Genomic DNA, 15,544 nt, shown 5'->3' with positions numbered 1-15,544 from the left:
CCAGGGCAATTTACACATTTAATGCAATCCCTATCAAAATACCACGGACTTTCTTCAGAGAGTTGGAACAAATTATTTTAAGATTTTTGTAGAATCAGAAAAGACACCGAATAGCCAGGGGAATTTTAAAAAAGAAAACCATAACTGGGGGCATCACAATGCCAGATTTCAGGTTGTACTACAAAGCTGTGGTCATCAAGACAGTGTGGTACAGGCACAAAAACAGACACATAGATCAATGGAACAGAATAGAGAATCCAGAAGTGGACCCTCAACTTTATGGTTAACTAATATTCGACAAAGGAGGAAAGACTATCCACTGGAAAAAAGACAGTCTCTTCAATAAGTGGTGCTGGGAAAACTGGACATCCACATGCAGAAGAATGAAACTAGACCACTCTCTTTCACCATACACAAAGATAAACTCAAGATGGATGAAAGATCTAATGTGAGACAAGATTCCATCCAAATCCTAGAGGACAACACAGGCAACACCCTTTTTGAACTCGGCCACAGTAACTTCTTGCAAGATACATCCACGAAGGTAAAAGAAACAAAAGCAAAAATGAACTATTGGGACTTCATCAAGATACAAAGCTTCTGCACAGCAAAAGATACAGTCAACAAAACTAAAAGACAACCTACAGAATGGGAGAAGATATTTGCAAATGACATACCAGATAAAGGGCTAGTATCCAAGATCTATAAAGAACTTATTAAACTCAACACCAAAGAAACAAACAATCCAATCGTGAAATGGGCAAAAGACATGAAGAGAAATCTCACAGAGGAAGACATAGACATGGCCAACAAGCACATGAGAAAATGCTCTGCATCACCTGCCATCAGGGGAATACAAATCAAAACCACAATGAGATACCACCTCACACCAGTGAGAATGGGGAAAATTAACAAGGCAGGAAACCACAAATGTTGGAGAGGATGCAGAGAAAAGGGAACCCTCCTGCACTGTTGGTGGAAATGTGAAATGGTGCAGCCACTCTGGAAAACTGTGTGGAGGTTCCTCAAAGAGTTAAAAATAGATCTGCCCTATGACCCAGCAATTGCACTGCTGGGGATTTACCCCAAAGATACAGATGCAATGAAACGCCGAGACACCTTCACCCCGATGTTTCTAGCAGCAATGTCCACAATAGCCAAACTGTGGAAGGAGCCTCAGTGTCCATCGAAAAATGAATGGATAAAGAAGATGTGGTTTATGTATACAATGGAATATTACTCAGCCATTAGAAACGACAAATAACCACCATTTGCTTCGACGTGGATGGAACTGGAGGGTATTATGCTGAGTGAAATAAGTCAATTGGAGAAGGACAAACATTATATGGTCTCATTCATTTGGGGAATATAAAAAATAATGAAAGGGAATAAAGGGGAAAGGAGAAAAAATGAGTCAGAAATATCAGGGAGGGAGACAGAACATGAGAGACTCCTAACTCTGGGAAACGAACTAGGGGTGGTGGAAGGGCAGGTGGGCGGGGGGTGGGGGTGACTGGGTGATGGGCACTGGGGGGGGCACTTGATGGGATGAGCACTGGGTGTTATTCTGTATGTTGGCAAATTGAACACTAATAAAAAATAAATTTATTTAAAAAATAAATAAATAAACAATTAGAAATTGGGAAATGGAATAAAGAATAGCATTTTTTTCAAGAATCGCAGCTATAAAAGAAAGAAGGAATTGACAAAACCAGAGAAATTGGTTTGTTTTATTTTCTTACAGTTTTTATAGACTATGGCAAAAGTACTAGTAGACATTGAAATCATAAGAGAAAATGAATAAGTAATGAAACAATGTCCCAATAGGTTAGCCATATTATCCCCACTGTAGGAAATGTCCTCCTTACCCCTCATCTGGGCTTCATTTCACACCCATTCTCCATGTTTGCCTGACTCCTTCAAGTTCATACTTTTTTTTTTTTCTAAAATTTTTTTTTTAAAGATTTTATTTATTTAGTCATGAGAAACAGAGAGGAGAGAGAGACAGAGACACAGACAGAGGGAGAAGTAGGCTCCATGCAGGGAGCCTGACGTGGGACTCGATCCCAGGTCTCCAGGATCATGCCCTGGGCTGAAGGCGGTGCTAAACCGATGAAGCACCCGGGCTGCCCTCAAGTTCATACTTTAAGATGAAGCTGAACTTTAACAACCACCCAGGGAAGCATTCCTGACACTTTTATCCCTGCTCCCAAGAACTAGGTCAATGGTCCTTTCCTCTGTACATCCTTCTATTGTTATATAAATAGGATATATGTTTTTAGCTTTTAATAACTTTTAAAAAATGAAATGAATATATACTTAATATATACAAAATCACCATAAAGGTGATATAAAGGGAAAAAAAGAAAGATCAGAAAGGGAGACAGAACATAAAGACTCCTAACTCTGGGAAATGAACTAGGGGTGGTGGAAGGGGAGGAGGGCAGGGGGTGGGGGTGAATGGGTGACGAGCACTGAGGGGGGCATTTGAAGGGATGAGCACTGGGTGTTATTCTGTATGTTGGTAAATTGAACACCAATAAAAAATAAATTTATTAAAAAAAAAGGAAAAGAAAGATTGCTCAAGTGGACTCTTTAGACACCCATATGAACATATTCACTATTTAGATACCTACTTCTTCAGTGTCTTCCCTAGAACATAGAGTAATTTCTTACTCTGACAAGACAAGATATCCAAAATAATTCACTGATAAATTAAAGAATTTAAGTCTATTCTCTCATCCTAAATGCCTCTAAAATGTACTTCTATCCTGTAGATAATTTATCCCTACCAGAAATTCCTCCAAAGGGAATGTAATTATAACAAACTATATTGGATTGAATATAAGCATTTTTATCTGCTCCCTCCTAAAATTGCACTAAAAATGAGAAAGAGGCAAGTGTTTTAAATCCACAAAGAAAGAGAATGTTAGAGACGACAATCACGAATGACAGCAGAGACATATAATGAAAGCATGGAAAAATGAAAAGCAGATGGACATGTGGTAGCTGACTACTCAGAACAGAAAAAGCTAAAATATAAGCAACTACTAAAAGAGACACCAGTAAGAAGCAACCCCAGAAATTCTCAGAAATTGATTTCAATACTGACGGCTACAATAAAGATAGGGTTGCAAATAAGAGACTCTATTGGTTAAGAGTCTACATCAGAAACACTCAGACACCTAAATCTCCTCTCCTATGCTGAGCAGTCAGGCCAGTGCAATTCTCTCCCCTCAGCATAAAAAGCAAGATTACTCTAGAGAAACTAAGCCAGATCAGCTCTGGACCTCAAGGCAACAGGGACTGAAGACAGAGTGACTGAGTAAAAGTCTACATACTGAACTGAGAGAGACTCAGCATCAACCCCCACCTGACCTCAAATTCCAGAATGCTACTAGCTAGGCTAACAGCTTTTCGAAAGAGACTGAAGGATGTCATTCTGGACATTCTAGGGTAATTCCCAAAGCAAAGATCTGTAGTTACCAACATTTGGAGAATCCCAAACAAAAGAGCCAAATGGCTACCATACTATAATGAAATCCATTGTATAGATCTACTAATCAGCTTTCCATTGTCTCATTCTTAAATATGATGAAAGAACTGTTCAGAATCATCACACATTTTAGAAATACCTCTAACATGAAAGAGGGCAAAACAAATGAAAACATTCAACTTAGATAAAACAAAGACTATCCAAGGAAGCAGATAATCTTAAAAAATAAATATAATAATCTTAGACATGAAATGATACAAGATCATAAACAATCAAATGTGAGAAAATGATAAAGATACTGGCTTCCTATTTTTTCTCAGAAAGCCATGTGAGATGATGAGATGAGCACTGGGTATTATGGTTTGTGTTGGCAAATCGAATTTAAATAAAATATTTTACTCATATGGCTTTCTCTTTTTTTGTCTTTTGTTTTTTATTTTAAAAAATAAGAGATTTACCAATTAAAAATAAAGTTGAGATCCAAAAAACAAGGCAGAGCCAAAGAAATTCACAAAGTAATGAAGCTTCCTAGTTACCACTGTGGAACAGGCTTAACAAGCAAAAGTCTACACTGAATGAGGAATATAGAGGACTCTCCAGAAGGAATGTCCTAAAGGGCAAAAGCCAGAACTGATCCATAATCTAACTATAAGAATATGAATAGTTTTGTTGAAAAACTCAATAAAGAATCGATGATAAATATATAGGAACTAAAGCAAAAGAAAAAAGTAGATGATTATTAACTCTAGGAAAGAAACACAAAAATTTGTACAAGAAAGGAAGTATAGTGACAGCACATCACAAAGCTTAGGTATAGGCAGTATTTACAAGATCCGTAATAATATAAATTCTGAGGTATAATTTAATCTGAATTTGTGGTATAACTATATTAGAAAGATGAAAGAAGAGAAGTTGTGTGTGTGCAACAGGAGGCAGACAAGGGGGTGCCAGGAAGGTGTGAGTAAGTGGCAAATTACCATCTTCCAGAGTAGAAGTTAATAAGGTCTTGAATGGAAAAAAAAATTAACAAATAGATGCATAAAAATTTCATCTAAATGAAAACAAATACAAAAAAATTTAAAGTCAATCTGTGAAGGACTTTTTCATTATTTGACTTTAACAAAATATACTTATATTTGCTTTGCTAAAAGTATATTTTCTAAAAGTATATTTTTTAAAGTTATCGGCTATCTCAGAAGAATTAGCCAGCCAATACCTTACTTGAAAGTTCAGAAGATGACACTGATACTGCCTATAAAACATATTCAAAACTCTCTTCCAAATTTACTTTGTTATAATGGATATCCATAAAGACAGGATGCAACTGAGAAGAAAATCCAGAAAACAAATTCTTAGGATCTTAAAATGAAAAGAAGTTTCATGAAATAAGACGCAGTGATTAAGAGAATGGGTTCCAAGGTCAGAACTGAGTTCAGATACCAGCTCTGCTACTTAATAACATTATGTGACTGAGGTACATTACTTAGTCCCTGTGTTTCAGTTTCTTTCTCTCTAAACTGGGTACTTACATAGTATCTATACTGTAAGGTTATTGTAATGATCAAATGATAATCCCCATAAAGAGCCTGACACCTAAAAAGTGTTCAGTAAGTACTAGCTGTTTTTATTAGTACTTGCCAAAGCATACCAACCAAAGTGACAGTGATCTACCATATTGCTGAAATATACAACCCACTTCTGCCCCCCTCAAAAATTAATACCAAAATTACTAATCATCCAATATGCATATATTATAAATGGGACTCTATCTGATAAGGAATCTCTTACTTCCAGTATCATATAAAAACAAATTCCAGATGAATCAGAGATTTACACCCAGGAAAAGTAACAAGAAATAGAATAAAGATTTCATCATCTTTGTCAATTCCCTTAGTCATTCTTGGTATAGGTTTCCTTTAGCGCTAAAATAGAAATTTTAAGGAAATTATCTATTCAGTCATGTCCAGTCCTCAAAAATCTTTCTTCCAGAAAAAGACAAACAGTACATGCCACTTGACTTTGGCAAAAATTTAGAATCAAAGATAGGCAGAAATTTAGTGGGGAAGGTCATGAGATTATAATTAACTCATCTGGATATTTTGTTTCTTTTCCCTACTGTTGATGCTTGGTCATTTCAATAGCTCATATATTCAAATCTACATCTGATTCAGTAAAGTTTTAAAGACATACTTATAACACACATTTGTAATTTATGAAAGGTCATTACCTTGGATTTGGTATTTCTCCAAGAATCTCATCTAATTTGTCAATGAAGTTAATGAAATTAGACAGTCCTTTTACATGTGCCCTTAAAGGATCAGATGGCGATGGTGCATATCCCTTCCCTCCAAGCTCTAGTGTTCTAATAAATGATGTGGCCACCTGTGAATTAAAATAAATGATTTAGTTATGTTTAATGATTTAGTAAGTTAAAAATAAAACTTTATGAAGCTGGGTACATTTATACTATTTCTAGAGATGCAGGTAAAGTAGCACTTTTTATGATTCATGTCACTTTGATTTGGAAGCAAATAATAAAGAAACAGAGGCCATGCAACACTCATGCCAGCAAGGGTGATGGTAAGGCAAGTAGAATCTGAGGAGCCAAGTTAGGTGACAAGCTAAAAGCATAAGAATATATTCATAAGAGTATGTCAGTAATTATAAAATATTAGTGTATGAATATATTCTTTTATAGATTGAAATTTCTGGAATTTTTATATGAAACAAAGGGGTTTTTCAGTGTCAACTGTGTTGATTTATTCAAGGTTGGGCAATTAATACAACTCTTCCAAGCTTTATCTTCTTTATTTATGAACTAAATATTTAGACTAAATAATCACAAAACCCTATCTAACTTTCACATTTTAGGATTATTTGATCATGTGTAGTTCAAAAGGCCTTGCCTTTACAAAAATAAAAATACATATATGGTAGCTACACTTAAGAGCATCTCCATTAAAGATGAAATGTTCTAAAGTGTATCTTAAAACAAATTCCATAAAATTTCAGTAATTTAGAAGAAAGTTCCATAGTTAAATAACTCAGGAAACAACAGATTAAGTAACAAGGTTAATTTAAGCAGATATCAGAGCTTTTGATATACAAACATGCATTACATATATCCTTTCCAAACTGTTTGCCCTTGGAAACATTTATTCAAGGAGCATTTAACAGGGACTTTTGTCTTTGGAAATATTTATTAAAGGAGAATTTAACAGAGATACAACTCTGTAGAACACATGTAGGAAAATACTGCTTCAGAGAAATTCTCACTTGTCAAATTGAATAATATGGTAATAAATAAAAATACCATAGATTTTCAAATACAAAGGAAGAACAGCTATTCACAATCTAAAAGTTGTTTTATCGGGGATCCCTGGGTGGCGCAGCGGTTTAGCGCCTGCCTTTGGCCCAGGGCGCGATCCTGGAGACCCGGGATTGAATCCCACATCGGGCTCCCGGTGCATGGAGCCTGCTTCTCCCTCTGCCTATGTCTCTGCCTCTCTCTCTCTCTCTGTGTGACTATCATAAATAAATGGAAAAAAAAATTAAAAGTTGTTTTATCAAAGTTAAAAGAATTCTAGACCACTCTCTTGTACCATACACAAAGATAAACTCAAAATGGATGAAAGATCTAATGTGAGACAAGATTCCATCCAAATCCTAGAGGACAACACAGGCAACACCCTTTTTGAACTCAGCCACAGTAACTTCTTGCAAGATACATCCACAAAGGCAAAAGAAACAAAAGCAAAAATGAACTACTGGGACTTCATCAAGATACAAAGCTTTTGCACAGCAAAGGATACAGTCAACAAAACTCAAAGACAACCTACAGAATGGGAGAAGATATTTGCAAATGACATATCAGATAAAGGGCTAGTTTCCAAGATCTATAAAGAACTTTTTAAACTCAACACCAAAGAAACAAACAATCCAATCGTGAAATGGGCAAAAGACATGAACAGAAATCTCACAGAGGAAGACATAGACATAGCCAACAAGCACATGAGAAAATGCTCTGCATCACTTGCCATCAGGGGAATACAAATCAAAACCACAATGAGATACCACCTCACACCAGTGAGAATGGGGAAAATTAACAAGGCAGGAAACAACAAATGTTGGAGAGGATGCGGAGAAAAGGGAACCCTCCTGCACTGTTGGTGGGAATGTGAACTGGTGCAGCCACTCTGGAAAACTGTGTGTAGGTTCCTCAAAGAGTTAAAAAATAGATCTGCCCTATGACCCAGCAATTGCACTGCGGGGATTTACCCCAAAGATACACATGGAATGAAACGCCGGGACACCTTCACCCTGATGTTTCTAGCAGCAATGTCCACAATAGCCAAACTGTGGAAGGAGCCTCGGTGTCCATCGAAAGATGAATGGATAAAGAACCTGTGGTTTATGTATACAATGGAATATTATTCAGCCATTAGAAATGACAAATAACCACCATTTGCTTCGACATGGATGGAACTGGAGAGTATTATGCTGAGTGAAAATAGTCAATCGGAGAAGGACAAACATTATATGGTCTTATTCATTTGGGGAATATAAATAATAGTGAAAGGGAATAAAGGGGAAGGGAGAAGAAATGGGTAGGAAATATCATAAAGGGAGACAGAACATGGAAGACTCCTAACTCTGGGAAATGAACTAGGGGTGGTAGAAGGTGAGGAGGGCAGGGGGTAGGGGTGACTGGATGGCGGGCACTGAGGGGGGCACTTGACGGGATGAGAGCTGGGTGTTATTCTGTATGTTGGCAAATTGAACAGCAATAAAAAAATAAATTTATTATTTTTTTAAAAAAGAATTCTATATGAAGGTACTTGTATCCACTGTCATAAGAATCTTTAATTTAAAACATCCTGAAAATTTAACATGTCCATACCAAAAAGATAGACATCTTTTTCTCTTGAGCAGCATGTTTCAAATCAGTGAAGGCTTCTCTTCCAAGTCCTCTATCAGGAATATTGAGAATATGAGCCAGAGCCAGGTCATTCTTCAAATTCACCAGCAGATTTAAATATGAGTAGATAATTTTTCTTGCTAATAACTGCACCTGTAAGACAAAATATTATTTTCTCTATTGAAGTTATTTTAAGTCAATAATCTTTTTTCTATGCAGTAAAAATAGTATGACCATTCAATAACAATATCTCACTCAATTCTTTGGGAAAAGAAAACTGCCATACAACAAAAGTTTGAGTTGGACAAGTTAATATATCCTTGCTCATGAAACCAGTGTGCTAGTAAGTATTAATGAGCAAATAACTATCATAATTGTTGAAAAACGCCTTTTAGAAAATGTTATAAAGGATAAAGTCCAAGGTCTGCATTTCTGATGAGGCTGGATCTCATTGCCTTGCACATATTTGTCACTAAATAACAAGGAATAATGAAGCCCCCTAAAGCTTAGGGAACGAGCCAACTGGCATTATTTGGTCCTGTACCTATATAGGGCTAGATACAAAGGCTGAAGTTAAATAGTTAAATTTGGGGAGAATTATTAGATACTGACTTTGACAATACCAAATAACCAAGTAAGTATTACAATGAAGAGATTCAAGCAAATGTTAAGAAAATAATAACAAGTAGTTGATGTTGACATTAACTACTAAAACAGAGTTACAGATTGTTCAAGTACAATATAAATAATATTTGTGAGAATTTAATATGGGCATCCGTTGTTTCTTCTTTTTTTTAAAAAAAATATTTTATTTATTTTTTCACGAGAGACACACAGAGAGAGGCAGAGACACAGGCAGAGCGAGAAGCAGGCTCCCTGCAGGGAGCTCCATGTGGGACTCAATCCCAGGATCCCGGGATCACACCCTGAGCCAAAGGCAGATGCTCAACCACTGAGCCATCCAGGTATCCCAGGCATCAGTTCTTTCAAATATACTGTACTTGTCTTTTATAGTCAAGTCAAGCAGTTTATAAACCAGGGCATTCAATGATCTTATTCCTAAAATTATTTACTTACAGGGACGCCTGGGAGGCTCAGCAGTTGAGCATCTGCCTTCTCCTCAGGGCGTGATCCTGGGGTCCTGGGATCAAGTCCCACATCGGGCCTACTGCATTGAGCCTGCTTCTCTCTCTGCTTATGTCTCTGCCTCTCTTTCCCTCTGTGTCTCTCCTGAATAAATAAAATCTAAAAAAAAAAAAAAAAATTATCTACTTACTCCTATTTTAGGCCTTGCAACTTTTAGTACTGGGAAAGTACCTGTTAACTCCCACAGTAACTATAAACTATTAGGTAAAATTTTAAAAACAAAAAACATAAAGACCCAGGAAAGAACACAAAAAGCAGACCCACACTAGGGAAGAATTTAATTTTAAAAGAACTGCAACAAGAAGCATTAAGAATAACAAATTTGTGGTTATTCAAGGCCCTAAGGGATGCCTTGGTGGCTCAGCAGTTGAGCGTCTGCCCTCAGCTCAGGTCGTGATCCCGGGGTCTGGGGATGGAGTCCCATATCCGGCCCCTCGCAGGGAGCCTGCTTCACCTTCTGTCTATGTCTCTGCCTCTCTCTCTGTGTCTCTCATGAATAAATAAAATACTAAATTAAAAAGGCCCTAAACTTCCTGTAATAGTGGAGAAGTGAGTGATCGCATAAACCTCACAGATAATAAAAACAAAAGAGTAAGTAAGTAATTTTAAATATTATTTAAAGGTACTGGAAAGTATCTAGAAGGTAAACAGAAACTGGAGGAATATCTAACTTTAACAGAACTGCAATAAGAAGGGAATAAATCAAGGGTACATGGGTGGCTCAGTCAGTTGAGTATCCAACTCTTGATCTCAGTTCAGGTCTTAATCTCAGGGTCATGAGTTCAAGCCTCACTTTGGACTCCAAACTGAGCATGGAACCTACTTTAAAAAAAAGGCAAGGAAGGTGGTGTGGTAATGAATGAAGTTTGTTGTTTACTGGCCCAATTTTCATGACTATGGCTGCACAGATAAAAGTTACTATAAAGGTGCCCTCAGAATCCAGGGCTAGGAAAGCAGCTAGAAATTTAAAGGGAAAAATCTTGGAAATAATTGAGAGTATAAAGAGCCAAAATCCCTAGCTAACAGTGAAACTACACAAGCATGGAGGAGACTCCTGAGGGCCCATCAAAAATACAGGCAAAAACCAAAAAGAAATATATTTAAGAAAGATTTAGCCATGAGGAACCAGAGCTATGAGTTGGAAGGTTTGCTAAACTGAGCGCATTCCACAACTGCATGTAGCTGAAGTTTCAGAAAGCTAAAGCTGGACAGGCTTGAAGTTTTAGGTGTACAGAGCCAAAACTTGTCAGAACAACTGGAAAATTCAGGAAAATCCCTAGAAAAAAGGAATCCATGGAAACAATGAGCTCCATACTTCCCAAATCCTTGGCTGACTGTCATATTTGGCAGGCAAAAGAAAGATTTACAAAAGCTAACCTAAAAAAAAACCCAAAAAACAAAACAAACAAAAAACAGCAAAGAGAAACTGTAAGAATAGATATCCAAAAAGCTACATACCAAGGCGACAAAATATGAAGTTGAAATCCAGGCAAGAAAACTACCTACTAGAATAAAAATTCAATTGTCCTCAGAAGAACATGACAAAACCCAGAATCACTATAAAATATTATCTGTAATGTTTAGTTTTCATCTAAAAATTACTGGACAATTTAATAAAAGGAAAGTGTGACCCTTTCTTACGATAAAAAGCAGTCAATAAAAATCAACACCAAATGGACCTAGATGTTAGATTTAGCAGACAAAACACTGAGGTGGCTGGTACAAATATATTCAAAGAACCCAAACAAAATACGTTCAATGAATTAAGAAAATATTATCAATGAATTAACGTGGAAAAGACAATAGCAAAGTGAACACTATAAAGAAAGTAAATTCTAAAACTGAAAAGTACCATGACCAAAACAAAATTTGCTAGGTGAGCTCAACAACAACTTGGAGAAGGTGGAAGAAAACTATCAGTGATCTTACAAATATATAAATAGAAATCACCAAAGCAGAAAAACAAAAGAAGAAAAAAAATAAAATAAATAAAGCCATAGAGCTCTGTGGGGCATGTACTTAGAATCCCTGCAGAAGCAGAAAAAAATATTTCATTTAATTATGGCCAAAAGCAACCCAAATTTGGTAGAAAACATTAATTTATAGATATAAGAAGCTATTCAAGTAGGAAAAATACAAAGAATATCATTCCTGTAGTATAATTAAACTCTGACAGCCAAAGATGAGAAAAAATCTTGACAACAAAAGAATCAGAACCAGAACAAAATGACACATTACATAATGGGAACAATGATAAGGTTAACAGACCATCAAAAAGTAAGCCAGAAGACATTGGAGCAACATATTAAATATGTTGAAAAATTATCTTAAATTACAATATCACGATAATATAGTATTTATGAAGGGACATTCAAATCAACGAAACAAAGTTCACAAAGACCTAACACAGATATGGCCATTTGATTTTTGACATAGGTGCAAAAGAAACAACAGAGAAGGACAACTTCTCAATAGTTGTGTGGGAGCAATTGGTCAGCCATATGCAAAACAAATGAAACACACCTAAATCTCACATTTTTTTTTTAAGATTTTACTTATTTATTTGAAGGGGGTTGAGAGAGAGAGAGAGAGAGAGAGCGCGCAAAAGCAGGGGGAGGAACAGAGGGAGGGAGAGAAGCAGGTTCCCCACTAAGCAAGGAGCTCAATGTAGGGCTCCACCCCAGGACCCTGGGATCATGACCGGAGCCAAAGTCAGATGCTTAACTAACTGAGCCAACCAGGCACCCCAACCTCACACTTTTTATAAAAATTAACTCAAAGCAGATCATAGGTATAAATGTACAGTATAAAACTGTAAAACTTAAGAAGAAAACCTAAGAAAAAAATCTTTATGACTTAGGTAGAATTATTAGAATTATTAGGTAATTAGGTAGAATTATTACACATGACACCAAAAGCACAATTGACAATAGGAAAAAACTGACAAGTTGGATTTCATCAAAATTAAATTATTTTTTATGGAATTCTCATCACCTTCTCAACTCCTTACACTCCATCTTCTTGTTCTGGAATCTTGTTTGTATCTAATTCTTAAATGTCACTCCCACATATTTACCTGAAATCATCTCCTTGCCTATTCTCTTAGAAAGATGGACTCCACAAATTCTATACTCAATTCCTTCTCAAAACATGAAATTCATTAAGTCCTTCAGTGACTGACAACTTAGCTAAAGACTCCATAATTTATCATCTGTAAACTAAGAAAATACTTTCCTAAATTTTTTTCATATTCTGTTTAATCAATTTTAAATTAGGAAGCATAAAAGAGAGCTTTAAAAGGTAGCAAAAAAATTACAAATCAAAAGAAATTACAAATTATTAGGAAGTCTCTTGAAACAATTATTAAGGAGGTCTCAAGTTCACACATGCATTAAAAGCACTTTTAAAGGTAACATGCTTTTCAGTTATTTAAATTTCTTATGAAAAACAAGTCTTGAAACATGAGAGGCAATCCGGGTCAATTTAAAAAAACTTTACTGGACAGGAAAAGGTTACCTTAAATATGGACTCAAAATTTAGGCAAAATTGATTTTTTTCAAAAAAAGCTTTACTTTTAGCCCTATGAAAAAATTTTTTTCTTGAATGTTAAACATGTAAGACAAATGTTATCTTTGCAGAGAGGCCCCATGATATCCCAGTATAGAATAGCAATTCATGTACTCCCTTTCTTATAACCCTGTCATCTCGATGCATATCAATTATAATTCCTGCATAGATCTTTCCAATGCTTTGTATTTTCTTAATCTTTCTACTACTTCATGAGTTCCAGGAGAGCAACTAATGTATTGTTATAGCCTAAAAGAATGACTGACACTGTAGTAGGTAATCAATCCATTTTTGTTATTAGGTTCTCAATTAGTTTGTGTTCAATGATAAATGAAAAAAACTTAATACACATATTTGGCCATTTTAGATATTTCAAAATGAAAACCATTTATAAAAAATTACTTGGGATCAGCTAAGCACTCACATATTTATATTACATTGCCTTAAAAAGAAAATTGCTCCAAGGTACAACTAAATTAAAATCTTTAGGATCCATCCTAAAATTTTATAGCTTAAGTCATAACATAATTTTCTGCTTATATTTCAAGCATTCTTTACTTTCAGTGTAAATTATAATACTTCATGTGAATCTCTAATACAAAAGTTTCCATTTTAACCTCATAGTGCAACAGTCTGAAACATATGAATCTCTTTTTCTTATCCCTTCACATTTCAAGAGTAACGTATTTTGTGAAAAATCAAAGCAGAAAAAATGTTATATTCACACTGCAATCAAACTTTTTTACTCTTTCTACTTTTAATTTCATTCAATCCCTGTTTCATTGTGCTTCTGATGTCCAAAAATGAGAATTACCAAAATGTATGTATCTGATCCTTACTGGGTACAAACTGGGGCTTAAACCTCCACATCTACAACTTGCTCTTTAAGGGCTAACCAATTCTGCCCTTCTAATCTATGACACTAGACAAACATCAGGGAAAAACATCTTGGAGTGCTCACTCCAAGAAACAAGAGTGTTTCTTTTAACTCATGGCTGCAATTGGAAATCTATCCCTATCATTATGGTCATATAACATGGCAGTTATGGTTTCCCTGCTCTTGTATTTGCAAGTGTGTTTTAAAGAGGCTCTCTGGAAAAGCACTCCACATAAATACAGTTATGATGTCCAGAAGCAAGGGCCTAAATTGAAAAAATCCACAAGATTCAAGCTTTTACCAAGATACCAAAAATAAAGATAATGTTCTGTTTATTTAATAAACTGATTCAACCCATACCACAAAGTATTTGCAATGTTTGTTTAGAAGTTGAACAATTTTATTTAAGCTTTCTGGCAATTCCAAGTTTCTTTTCTTATCCCTTAATTATTACTGAAATGCAGATATTCAATTAAAATTTGAAGAAAGTCCATTTTTCTAGATTGAGATTAACAATTTCTACAGGTATTTTTTACTTTCTTTGTCAACACATAAATTCTTACATATAATGACAAAAAAAAGTTGGACTAGCACTAATATATTGATAGAATTTTGTATGTAACTGATGATTTTCTTTTTGGGCCTTTACTCCATTTTCTCCCTCTTTACTTCAGAATTTCTAAAGCAGTTTAGAACCTTAGGAAAAATAAAATAAGGAAACAAAAGTATCGTTTCTCAAATTCATGCCATTCATCTATTTGATGACTCTGGAGTGGCATTAGTAAGGTACATTTGTGATCAAAATATATCTATGTAAGACTTCAACCCAAAAAGTCACTTTGAAATTTTAATAGAAATATATTGTCTTCCAAAAATACTTTGCAAAAAGAAAATATTAGAGGTCTGAAAGTAACAGAAAAATAGTTGAGAGGATAGCTGCTACTGTAAAAGTCCACATAAAACCTAATCTATTAGCTAACTAGTAGACAAAATACTCAGAAAACAACCTAGGAAGGCAAGAGAAAAGTGGAGGATTCACACAATGAAACTATCACTGTTTTTTTAAATGAGAAAACTATATGCCTGCAGTGTAGATGCATTAGTTTCTATATGCTATACTATTTTCTCATGGATGTCCCTTCAACATTTTATACCTGTAAGCCAAAGTTATAAATGCTTAGGTATTTTATATATGTACAAATCAGTTTATTTCTCTTAATTAAAAGGCACAATAACAATTATTATTTCCTCCTTGTAGATCCTATAAGATATCATAGAGGAGATTTGCAAGTGATCTACTCTGGCGGTAAATGAATGTACTCAAGTACCAATGAGGAAAGACCAGGCATTTGGTGAACATTTTATCAGTAGGAGGAGGAAAGGAGGAAAAGAGGAAGGAAACAATGTAAATGAAAAATTAATTTCAAGCAAGAGAAAATAGTTAAAATCACTAAAAGAATCATATCTGGGCAGAAAACATACAAAGATGGGCTTGACCAGGGCATGATCCTGGAGACCCGGGATCAAGTCCCACGTCGGG

The 15,544-nt window shown here is 35.4% G+C and overlaps 1 protein-coding gene across 7 annotated transcripts in view; it reads right to left on the bottom strand.

The window, feature by feature from the left end:
• LOC112654403 (PARP1 binding protein) overlaps positions 1–15,544 on the bottom strand; it is a 67,029-nt gene that overhangs the window by 25,599 nt on the left and 25,886 nt on the right. For 6 of the 7 annotated variants that reach the window (XR_007402320.1, XM_035699191.2, XM_049094166.1 and 3 more), the window contains 3 exons: positions 9,492–9,659; positions 8,397–8,567; positions 5,724–5,878 (listed from right to left, as the gene is read on the bottom strand). Coding sequence is in view for 6 of the 7 variants with exons in the window: in XM_035699191.2 (XP_035555084.1) it covers positions 5,724–5,878; positions 8,397–8,567; positions 9,492–9,659 (494 nt within the window). In the remaining variant the exon portion in view is untranslated. The remainder of the gene's footprint in view (positions 1–5,723; positions 5,879–8,396; positions 8,568–9,491; positions 9,660–15,544) is intronic. The other variant, XM_049094164.1, reaches the window with a different exon arrangement.

The sequence above is a fragment of the Canis lupus genome, chromosome 15, assembly GCF_003254725.2.
Source record: "Canis lupus dingo isolate Sandy chromosome 15, ASM325472v2, whole genome shotgun sequence".
Lineage (NCBI taxonomy): Eukaryota > Metazoa > Chordata > Mammalia > Carnivora > Canidae > Canis > Canis lupus.
Note: the sequence above shows the minus strand (reverse complement) of the source record. Positions and strands in the feature narration are given on the sequence as shown.